The sequence below is a fragment of the Chelonia mydas genome, chromosome 11 (assembly GCF_015237465.2).
Source record: "Chelonia mydas isolate rCheMyd1 chromosome 11, rCheMyd1.pri.v2, whole genome shotgun sequence".
Classification (NCBI taxonomy): Eukaryota; Metazoa; Chordata; order Testudines; family Cheloniidae; genus Chelonia; species Chelonia mydas.
In genome coordinates this window covers 27614775-27626812 of record NC_051251.2, presented here as the reverse complement: position 1 = coordinate 27626812, position 12038 = coordinate 27614775, and the positions used below count along the sequence as shown (strand labels likewise).

Below are 12038 nucleotides of genomic sequence, written 5' to 3'. Positions count from 1 at the left end.
TTTAAAAGGCCTAACCAACTCTTAACCTCCTGTGTCAGTCCCGGTACACAGCAGCAACATGGTCATTTGTACATACCTTTTCTACTCATTACGCCATCATACAAGGCTCTCATGACAATGCTAATTTGGTAAGTTGCTGCTACTGTTTCTGTTAAGATGATCAGAAGTCCCTTTACCTGTAAGGGAACTGCTGTTGAGTCACCTACCTGGAATGTATATGTGTCCAATCACTCGAAGGCATTTATTCACCTTGCAGTAACTGTTGTTCTTTGAGACGTATTGTGCACAAAGATATTCCACAGCTCTCCTGCCTTCCCTGCTACTTGGGTCATGCTTACAGTAGCGTGAAGGAATGGAGAGGGAGACAGTGCACATGAGAACATGGTCACATGCATGGCCTTGTGGTACTGCTGTTAAAAGTCTTTGACTTGAGTGCACTGGGATCATATATACCTACTGTGGAATGTATATTGCACAACACATCTCAAAGAACAACAGTTACTGCAAGGTGACTAACCAATTTTTTTCCTTGCATCCAGCCTTCGATCCAACACAGTCTTTCTGCAGTTTTGACACCGTTACTGTTCTCATATCTGTCAAAGACTTCAATTACAGAATTAGTTGTGTCAAATCCATTTAGAACCTGCTCATATTCTTAGAAGCCAATTTATCAAATATGTGGTGTCTGATTCCAGATATCATTTGTATAACAGCCATGGCATCTCTGATGTACACTGTGGTTTCCTTGTTGCACGCTCTTAGCTCATGGTTCTTTTAGCTTGAGCTTCCAGCTGTTGCCCTAATTTAGCTTTATCTGTTCTTCTAATTGTTCCATCAACATGGTAGAAGGAGATAGGCACAGATCATTTTGGGTGACTAAGATCAGTTGTCTTTGAAATGTCTTCTCTGCATCTTGCTGAGGACAAGACTTTGGAAAAGAACTTTTGGACTGATAGCTGCTGCAGTTGTCCCTCCCTTGCCAGGCTTCAATTTGGTCCTCTACACACCATGTCAGCAAATCTTTTGATGCCATATTTCCTGACTGGGCTGCAAAAGCTATGTGTGCCATCGGAATCAAGAGCATTTCCCCCAGATCTTTCCATTTGTTCTTTGCTAACATGTGCGCTTTTCAGCAGAGACTCTTGGACATTCGATGTTACATGCAATTGAGTAGATATGTTGATAAGTACCTCTGGATGTGATTCATGGTCAAATGGATTTGTCATATTGTTGAAGACACGTGTTGGTAAGAGCTGTAACATGCTCTTCATCCCCCTTCAGTGCAGAGGCAAGGACTTGTTAGTGGACTTTGTCTTCACTACTTCTTGCTAGAATGCTTCTTTCTGTAATAGCCTTTCCACATTCTTAATATGAATGTGTGTATTGTGATCCATAACACTAATACTGACCTGTGCGTAAGTGTCACTGAATTAAAAAGTTATTTTCTAGACCATTTCAAAGGCTAGTACTGCATACATAGACAGTTACACATGAAAAGCTTCTACCAGGCAGACTAGATGCTACGCTGTATGTACAAAACCTTACAGATGAGAAGGAATTAGGAATTCATGTAAATTTATATCTACTATAACTATGGGCAAACTATGGGCACAAAATCTACTGCTACTGGTGCACAGCCTTCTGTGTGCGACTGATCTGGTCAGCCAATTTCAATTGGAAATATATGAAACTATTATAATCACTTGTGAGATGCTTTGACAATTAAGAATATGCAGTGTGAACACATTTCATGTTAGTGTATGCAAAATATTGATATTTGCCATTTTGGTCACATGCTACACGTCTTCACCATTTCTTTTAAAAAAATACTTGTCTGTGCAAAACTAATAGAAAAATCTTTTAATACATTATCATTTGGTAGCTCTGACCAACAAGCACCACATTAAGGTGTTTAAATCAATCAGTAAAAATGTGGTCCTAGTTAGTTTGCAGTATGTCTGGAACTGAGCAAAATGTGACACTTACTGATTTTGGTTATCGTTGTTTCACCTTGGCTACAGGCTTATGACACCACTTGAGAGCTCCACAGCATCTAAACATACATAAAATATACTTTCAAATGATCTACGATATGTGTGTGTGTAGGGTGGACCATTGCCACGTGCCTATATGCCCAGCGAGACAGATGGCTTGAAAAAGCCAGCTCCTGTGCTTTGTTTTCTCTCCAAGTTCTATGACCAGTGTTTTGCCTGCAGGTGTAAGTTACTGCACAGCTCCTTCTATGCAAGAACATTTTTTTCATAAAGTAACAGCATTACTGTCACTGCTGGGTTGTAGGTGGTTAGACCTAGTAGTCAGAGCCAGAGTCCGCAAGACAGGAGTCAACTGTGTCAGGATACCAGGAGATCAGTAGCAGGAGACAAACTGGAGGTCAGAACATGAATCAGATGCCAGAAATCACAGCTGGTCCAGATGCCAGGATATCAAATGTGGGATGCAGGAAGCACAAGGCACCTAGTCCAAAACAGGGTGGAACCCAGTTGTTCAGACAGTTTCCTGTTCATGCTGCTAGCTTAAGTAGATGAGCAGGCCAATCAGCTGATCCAGGACTCTGCCAGTTGGACTGTAGGGGTGGAGCCTCAAACTAGGCTGGGTTTCATGGTTCCCAGGTAGGTAAGCAAGCATCAGCAGGCTGCCAGATGGAGGGTTGGAGCATGACTGCTCCTATAAATCTTACAGACCCAGGTTCAAGACCCATGGGCTATGACAATTACAAAAAAAGCATATTAAAACAATAAAGAACATATGTGCATGCTAAATAGCTTACTGCAGGTTGCCCACTAAAACCAACCCAGGGCTCAAGAAGGTGCCAGTCCTTCAAATCCCATTGGATTTTCCCTTGGGGTTACAAATTAATCTACACCTGGGCAGTTAAGCTGATTCTTTGTACATCTTGGACCTTTGGTCTCTCGTCTCCAGAATAGGTAATCAACAGACCAGCACACTCCTGACAGTGCGGCTTCAAAGTCTGGGTTTTTGCATAACCAGAATTGGAAAATTTGCATTAATCTCTCCCCAGGAAATCCACTTAACACCTATTGTCCTAAAAGTCACTGCATGTCTGGCACATTTCCAGTAGAGTCCTTTGAATTCCCAGGTCTGACATTCCTCACATCTCCCCCATAGAGAGGTTACATACAGTCCCAACCCACACTAATACATAAATTAAATACAAAAAGGTCTTCCAAGGTTATTGTAGGAAATTGCCATATCTGTGGACATGGGTATTTTTGGAACAGTAACAATAGACGTGATGCTAGCTCACGATTAACAAGAGGCAGCTTTCTGTTTGCATCCTTACTAAGTATGGATCTTCTCTTGTCCACTTCGGAGTTAAATTAAATTTTCTGCAGTGGATTTCAACTCTCCATAGAGCAGAATGAAGGCAAGACAATCTGAGTTTCATGTCTGTGAATATTTACTATTTTGGCTGTATAAGTGACTCCTGTCCAGAGCTTGAGGGGGAAGGAAGTGCCTCTTCATCTGTGACATTTGGCAGAAGAAAAGAAATGGCTGTTAATTCCCAAAATGCACGTTGAGTGTGTAGGTTATCTCCATGCCAGCTGAAGATGAATCTCCACCCTGACTGAGACAGAACTTCCAGGGAGTGAAGTAAGATTTTTGTGGAGTAACTGAAGTAGGCAGAATCCACCTGGGGTTTCAGAGTCCATCGTTGTAGAACTAGCCATATCAGAAGACTACAAGGTGAATACCTCTGTCATCATTAGATATTGATTAAACATTGAGACTCTCTTCAAGTGGTGCTGCTTTTCTTTGAAGAAAAAATATTCATGTTGTCTAAATAAAATAGTGAACTGTCTTGTCTTCCTCTGTTACTTCAGCTTTTATATAAATCAGATCTTCAGTGGATGAAAGGCGTTGGCTGGTCCCCAGCTGGCTCTCTGGATGACGAGAAGAATAAGAGAGCAACCCACATCCTGAGTGACCATACCTATCGGCAACACCCAGACACGATCAAATTTACTAGCCTGCTTGATTCTCTACCAATGGTTCTGGCAAAGCACAATTCTGAAATTATGGATCAGGTGAGTTTTCTAAATTTGCAATTAGAATTAAAACAGTACAGTTTTTCTGGATGCTAAAGGTTTTTTTTAAAGGAAAATAAAGAAATTTGCATTTCAATACTACAGTCTTTTCATGGAATGTCAGGGATTTATTACCATTATAACTGAGTACTTTTATTTTGTATTTTGAGTTTCTAGCACATAGCTAAAGTATATTTTAAAAGATATTTAATAGTTGCTTATGTTTAAGATCAGAAACATGGAAAAGTGGTTTAATGAGAGATTGGCTTTATGTATTTATATGTTATTTTATGTTGTTGCAAAATAATTAATGTAAAGAGCTAAACTGTATATTTTGTTTTCAAGTGGGGGTGCAACTATATACATATTTATCATGATTGTGCAGACAACTGGCCAGTTATACCTAGCAAACATATTTATATAAATGTCAGGTGAATTGTTACGCAGCAAGTTTCAAAATTCAATAGAACTTTGCTAATTTGCATTTCTTTATCTTCACAAACCAGAGCTCCAGTCTCTTGGATCTAATGACAGTTTATAGTGAATTGCCATATTAAAAAGACTTAATTATATTTCCAAAATACCTAACAGGTTATTAGTCAGTAAATTATGAAGTATTAAATAATCAAAGCTGAACTCTCATTGTCAAATGGAAAAATGCATTTGGTAATGTGTAATGCTTGCTGTATTTACTGTGATTTAAACTAGATCAATCATCTTGGGAATCTTGCCTCATTGAAGTCAATGGCAAAATTCTTATTGATTTCAATGATGTCAAGTAGAATATCACTCAAAAATCTCACTAAAATCACTGAGTGGAGTTGTGGAACAAGGTACCCCTCAACATAAGTGAAGGTCTCCGTGACCTTTATTTGTTAATTAGTAAAATTCAGTAATTTGCCATAGGTCTTGAGGTCAGTGCAGAGAAAACTTCTGTTGTTATTTTAGTTTTAGTTACAGTTGTTCTGGACTGCCTGAAATTCTTAGGATTTCTGATCTTGATCACGCTTATTCAGCCATAATTATATCTTACCATTTCAATGACTGCGGTCTTCATGATTCCAACATCCTATTATATTTGCTCTTTGCTTTTCAGCGCTCGTATACAGAAGCTTGGAATAAAGATAAAACTAGCATCCACGTGATGCCAGATACCCCTGCTATTTTACTGGCGCAGCAGAACAAATTGAATTACAGTGAGGTAGGTGATGCCTTGCTTAAAAATTAAAAGGCAGCATGTGAGAATATTTAGATGAAAAGAAAGTGCATTATTTCTGAAATGTAATGAATATTTTTTATTTTTTTAGAAACTGTACAGACTTGCAATGGAAGAGGACAAGAAGAAAGGCTATGACCTACGGGTAGATGCCATTCCAATTAGGGCAGCTAAAGCCTCCCGAGATATTGCAAGTGAGGTAAGTAAACTTGGACCCTTCTCCTCTCCGTTTCAGAGGTCTCAACATTTTAGTGAGCAGTTAAGGGCATGCTTCATCAACACAATCATATATCCAGTAACACACTTTCCAAACAATAAATAGGAGTGCAACTGGAATAAAAACTTCCCTACAGTTCCTGTAGGTCTGTCCTTACTTTACCTGTGGTGAGGTTCCACTCCCAGTATCTGTTTTCTATTTGATGATCTCTGTTTGAGGGGTATGGCAAATGAAGTCATCTTTTCCAGTTTTGAGTCTAACTACTATTTCTTATTTGAAAATAATTTCTACTCAATGTTTTAAATCAATTAATCTCTTTGTTGCCGTGTAACCTGGCATTATTTGGAGGGCTGGGTGGCTAAGTGGATGCGGAGCTGGATGGGACTGCTCTGATGCCTTTCCCTATAGGGGAGGGCACTGGTGGTTAACCAGCTGTTTCTATCCATGCACTGGCACTGGTGCAGCAGCCTGAGCCCGCTCCCGGGTATCCTGATCCACCTGCAGAAGCTAATTCAGGAGTTCTTCTGGCCAGGGCTTCTTTGGGTCTCTGTGGAGGTTCTGAGTCTTCCCCTGGAGGAGGGCAGACAGGGTCTGCTCTGCCTCTGCAGTCAGGTCCATGTCCTCCACCTCCAGGCGCTGCAGAAACTCCTTCATGGTGCAGGTAGTTTGGTGTGGAGTGCGCTGGCGCACGTCTTTTCCTGTTGGCTCCAACGGCTCTGTTACGACTTGCAGCTCTTTTACCTCCATCCAATGGGTCTTCCGTGAGACCTCTCTGAGCTGCTGGTCTTCTACCAGGACCTCCTGTGGACCTGGAAGCTGATCTCGGTGAGCAGGTCCATGGTGGCCTCTGAGGGAAAATATCTCCTCATGGAACCCCTGATAGACAACCCGCAGCTCAGTGTGCAGGTGGCAGAGTCCCCCTTGGTATACTGGAGGTTGGTTCTGGCAGTTGCCTCCTGGACTACAACTGGGGGACTGAGTGGATCCCCTGGCGCTTGGCCGGTGCATGGGGCTCTCCACCCTGCGTGTCCCCTGGTGCACTCTCCAAGAGGTGAGGGCAGCCTTACTGCCCTCCTGTCAGGCTTTCCTCGAGTGAGTCCTGCAGTAGGGTACTCCTTGCCCTCCCCTCACCCTCCGGACTTCACCTTAGGGCCCCTGCCCTGCAAGGCCCCCGGCCGCCCTCTCCACACCCTCCAAGCTAGCTGTGTGACCTGCCATCGGTCCGTTTCCCAACTGGGCCCAGGAAACAGCTATATCTGCTCGTGCTCCACCCCCTTCATTTCCTGACCATCCAGTCCCACCATGACACCAAGTGGCGGGACCTCCTACCTCCTCTGGAGGGTAAGGAGCCCAGTGGGCCAGTCTGTATTCCATCCTGGTGCCACAGCCAGCCAGGGATTTTGATTGGCGACTCTTTCACAGATGATGATAAAGTCCTCCAGGGAATTGCTATAGGAGTATAGGATGTTTTCTTTAAAAATCCCCCTGAAACTGATTGAACGTTTTTTGTTTTTTTTTCCCTACAGTACAAATACAAAGCAGGGTATCGCAAACAGCTGGGCCACCATGTAGGAGCCCGCAACATCCAGGATGATCCGAAGATGGTGTGGTCTATGCATGTAGCCAAGATCCAGAGTGACAGGGAATACAAGAAAGATTTTGAGAAATGGAAGACCAAGTATAATAGCCCAGTGGATATGCTGGGAGTCGTGCTGGCCAAGAAATGTCAGGAACTGGTCAGTGAAGTTGATTATAGACATCCTCTTCACCAGTGGACATGTCTGCCAGACCAGAATGATATTGTACATGCCAGGAAATCTTACGATCTTCAGAGTGATGTAAGTCCTGTTTTTACCAGCTTTGTGAAAACTGAAGTGTTTTATTAAATATGTCTTTGCTGCCATGTCACATAACATATTTAAGGGCTGCATTTCTGGACTCTTTTATCCTGCAAGGACCTTTGCTGCTGCATACTAGATTGGTGGGTTGTCACAGTTTCAGGCCAATTGCACGTGTTTTCCCGCTCCATTAGGGTGACCAGATGACAAGAACAAAATATCGGGACACATCGGGGGGCAGCCACAGGCTCACCCCGCCCCCACACCAGGGCCAGCTCTAGGTTTTTTGCCGTCCCAAGCAAAAAAAAAAAATCTGGAGTGCCGCCGAAGCAATATATCGGGACAAATGGCATCCCGACCGTACATCGTGCGGGCGTGGGACAAACAACTAAATATTGGGACAGTCCCGATTGTATCGGGACGTCTGGTCACCCTACCCTCCATAGTCCAGCAAGGGGGCAGCCACTTTAGGCTTTCACCTCCCAGCCGTCACCTCCCTTGGACGGAAATCTGCATCTCAGTCTCTCCTGACCGGGCCTCTCTGCCTACACTGTAATATTAGGTATGTGGCAGACACCACCAACTTGGTTGACCTAAGTTATCATCTCTACCCCATGCACATCGTTCATCATTTGAAATACTTTTATGTTTACTTTAAGGTGAGGAATGATGTGGCATTGTTAAGTGGTGTTGTTACCATAGAAACTGGGATAAACAGTGACACCATCAACATGTTAAAATGAAATATTTTGAAATATTTGCATTTTTTTCTGTTATTATTTCAAGAAAATTGGATTTCTTTGTGACTTCAAATCATCACAACAACAACCTAAATGGTAAAACAAAATGTAACAATCATTTTTTACAGGTGTAATTGAAATGTAGTAGCGCTAGAGACATTCCCACTCAACATCATTATGATCCTCTTGTTCATTAGTATGATCTCTGTTGAGAGCGTGTGGGTTACCATAGATTCACTGCCTTGGCATGGACACAGTTCTGTGCAGGGAATTTTATTCTGATTACAGAGACCGGTGAGTATTCAGTGAACACTACTGGCATGTGCACAAATAAGGTCTTCTAGAAGCTCAGGTGCCACTGGATTCTTGAACAATATAGGAAGTAGTTGATCAGCCTCATTTTTCCATCCATGTTGCAATGGTGATCCAGTATCTGGTTTACCTATATGCAAAGGCATCCAAATCTGAGTTTGACATGCTCTTCAAAACTTTCCTCCCATGGTGGAAGTCTGCTCAGTGACTTATCCTTTTTGATGGCTAGACTGAGGCGCAAACAGATCAGTTCTCTGTGGGTGTCCTTTTCTTTCTCATACCACACGGCTAACAACTTGCTTGCTGTAGAAATTGTGGCTTGTCCATCATTCTGTCTCAATCTGGTAAGATCTCTGAAACAGTAAGGTCCCTTTGTTTTGACAATGCTGAACATGGATGTTTCCCAATACCAAATGGCAGTGACAGAGAGTCCCAGACTCTTAATACAAGTGTAGCAGGTAGTTCGTTGCGGAAGTCAGGAATGAGTGTGTCACAGATTGTATGAACATATATGAAGCGACACTTGTCAGTTGTGCTGGTAATGGAGCCTCTTTCAAGCCACATGTTATGTATTTGTTCCATTTTTGGAATGTATTGAACAGCAAGAACCAAAACATCTGTATCAGGTGACCTAATTACTACGGTTCCTTTGACACCAAGGTACCTAAAAGCCATATTGGTGCACACAGCATGCAGAAGCATCCTTGTGTCTGCTTCCTCTTGAGAACTGTATTACCCTTGGGTTTCCTCAACACCTCTACTGATGATAGACTGTCTACTTCACCACTGGAAAAGCCTCGAGCAAGAAGGAGTGTTTGTGTTGGATGTGCTTCTAGACTCTCAGGTGTATTCCACAGAGGAATTTAAGTGATAGCTTGTTGGATGTTTCATTTAGAAAAAAATTCATGGAGGCACAGGATGTCCACCAATCATCTTATTCTCCTTCAGGTGACAGTGCACATATGTATTCCAATGTAGTGCACTCGAGTTGGAGACTTTTGCCAGCAGTATCACTAGGCGTTGTATTAGCTCTTGTTCTCTTTGTGCTTTCAGATGAGGGCATACCAGGGGTGTGTTTACCGCCTCCTTCTCGATTCCTTCTCACCACCTGTGGTGGGAGTTGGATCTCCCTGTAACTTTAGCTTCCGTCAGTCAGCTTTCAAATACTTTTCTATATATAGTTTTTATAATTATAGCGTACAGTGCAGTATAGTATAAAATAGTGTAGTTATTTTAGCTACAGTTTTATTAGTACCTGGAGGATTTACTGTGGAAAAAAAAAGCCCAGATTCTAAACAAATGTGCCACGTGCAGCACTGTTATTCCTGTCACAGATAGGTACAAGAGTTGTCTGATTTGTGTGGGTGAGTGATGTGTGAGGGACAAATGTCCTATTTTGTACCTCCTTTCCTACCTGCACTAAGAAGCAGAGAGACGGTTGCCTTAATGATGCGACCTTTGCATGAGCAGAGTCCCAGTGGTGACCAAGGCGACCCTGGATCAACTTGGAGAGCTCCTTCAGCTTCTTCTGACTGCAGACGTAAGTCTGGGAGCAAACATCTTACTTCCCCTTCTCTGTGTGGATCGAAGCATTCTAAACATTCATACTCTAACTCTTGGTCTTCTCCCAGACAGTCATCTGGTAGGCCCTGTGGTACTGGTTTGAAGCCTCACAAATCAAAGTGCTTATTGATCATGTCAGAGGTAGCACTGTTGCCTTCAGCTCAATGGGGCTGTGAAGACTGGCGAATTCACCCATGCTGGGTCCTTCTCAGTGTGCTTCAGCTCCACTGGATCCTCTGGCACCACTGGCGCTCATATAATCAACTGAGGTCCCTTCTACGCCTCAGGCTTTCCTAGCAGCAAGGGACCTTCTTTTTTTTTCTCTGCCTGACTCTCCTCTATTTCAGATAGTTTCAGTATCTCCTCAACTGATAATGACTACACATCTGACACCAACTACACAGTCGACTTCGCTGATGCACCTGGCACTGACATCTCGCCTGGAATCAATGATGCAACCAGCACTGACAATGCAACCAGAGCTGATGATGGAGTCAGTTCTGCTGATGCATTTGGAACCAATGACACACACAGTATTTATGCCAGCATCAGCTTTTTGACCACTCTAACCTATAGCTTCTACTGACCCTTGTGTGTCTTCCATAGCTAGACCACTGAGAACATCTGTGGGAACAGCTCCCCGTACCCTGTGTTGCCTTTTTCAGGCTCAGAAGAGGAAGAAGATGTCTCTCCTCTGAGATCCTGCAAATCTTTCTATAGATCTTTTCAGTGCCAGATTGAAGGATATTAAATATTAGAACTATTTAATATTTACTATATTTTACTATTTAATATTTTTAATATTTACTGTTTTGGCCGTTTAAGTGACATGTCCAGAGCTTGAGGGGGTAGGAAGTGCCTCTTCAACTGTGACATTTGGTGGAAGAAAAGAAATGGCTGTTAATTCTCAAAATGCAAAATAGATGAATCTCCACCCTGACTGAAACAGAACTTCTAGGGGGTGAAGTAAGATTTTTGTGGAGTAACTGAAGTAGGCAGAATCCACCTGGGGTTTCAGAGTCCATCGTTGTAGAACTAGCCATATCAGAAGACTACAAGGTGAATACCTCTGTCATCATTAGATATTGATTAAACATTGAGACTCTCTTCAAGTGGTGCTGCTTTTCTTTGAAGAAAAAATATTCCTGTTGTCTAAATAAAATAGTGAACTGTCTTGTCTTCCTCTGTTACTTCAGCTTTTATATAAATCAGATCTTCAGTGGATGAGAGGCATTGGCTGGTCCCCAGCTGGCTCTCTGGATGACGAGAAGAATAAGAGAGCAACCCACATCCTGAGTGACCATACCTATCGGCAACACCCAGACACGATCAAATTTACTAGCCTGCTTGATTCTCTACCAATGGTTCTGGCAAAGCACAATTCTGAAATTATGGATCAGGTGAGTTTTCTAAATTTGCAATTAGAATTAAAACAGTACAGTTTTTCTGGATGCTAAAGGTTTTTTTTTAAAGGAAAATAAAGACGTTTGCATTTCAATACTACAGTCTTTTCATGGAATGTCAGGGATTTATTACCATTATAACTGAGTACTTTTATTTTGTATTTTGAGTTTCTAGCACATAGCTAAAGTATATTTTTAAAAGATATTTAATAGTTGCTTATGTTTAAGATCAGAAGCATGGAAAAGTGGTTTAATGAGAGATTGGCTTTATGTATTTACATGTTATTTTATGTTGTTGCAAAATAATTAATGTAAAGAGCTAAACTGTATATTTTGTTTTCAAGTGGGGGTGCAACTATATACATATTTATCATGATTGTGCAGACAACTGGCCAGTTATACCTAGCAGACATATTTATATAAATGTCAGGTGAATTGTTACGCAGCAAGTTTCAAAATTCAATAGAACTTTGCTAATTTGCATTTCTTTATCTTCACAAACCAGAGCTCCAGTCTCTTGGATCTAATGACAGTTTATAGTGAATTGCCATATTAAAAAGACTTAATTATATTTCCAAAATACCTAACAGGTTATTAGTCAGTAAATTATGAAGTATTAAATAATCAAAGCTGAACTCTCATTGTCAAATGGAAAAATGCATTTGGTAATGTGTAATGCTTG

General features: G+C 41.8%; 1 protein-coding gene across 1 annotated transcript in view; it reads left to right on the top strand.

Annotated features, from left to right (window-relative positions):
- The window catches only part of NEB (nebulin), a 194586-nt gene that overhangs the window by 71408 nt on the left and 111140 nt on the right, over positions 1 to 12038 (top strand). Inside the window, exons 52-56 of the mRNA XM_043525557.1 lie at positions 3864 to 4067; positions 5164 to 5268; positions 5375 to 5482; positions 7027 to 7338; positions 11150 to 11353. Coding sequence (XP_043381492.1) covers positions 3864 to 4067; positions 5164 to 5268; positions 5375 to 5482; positions 7027 to 7338; positions 11150 to 11353 — 933 coding nt within the window. The remainder of the gene's footprint in view (positions 1 to 3863; positions 4068 to 5163; positions 5269 to 5374; positions 5483 to 7026; positions 7339 to 11149; positions 11354 to 12038) is intronic.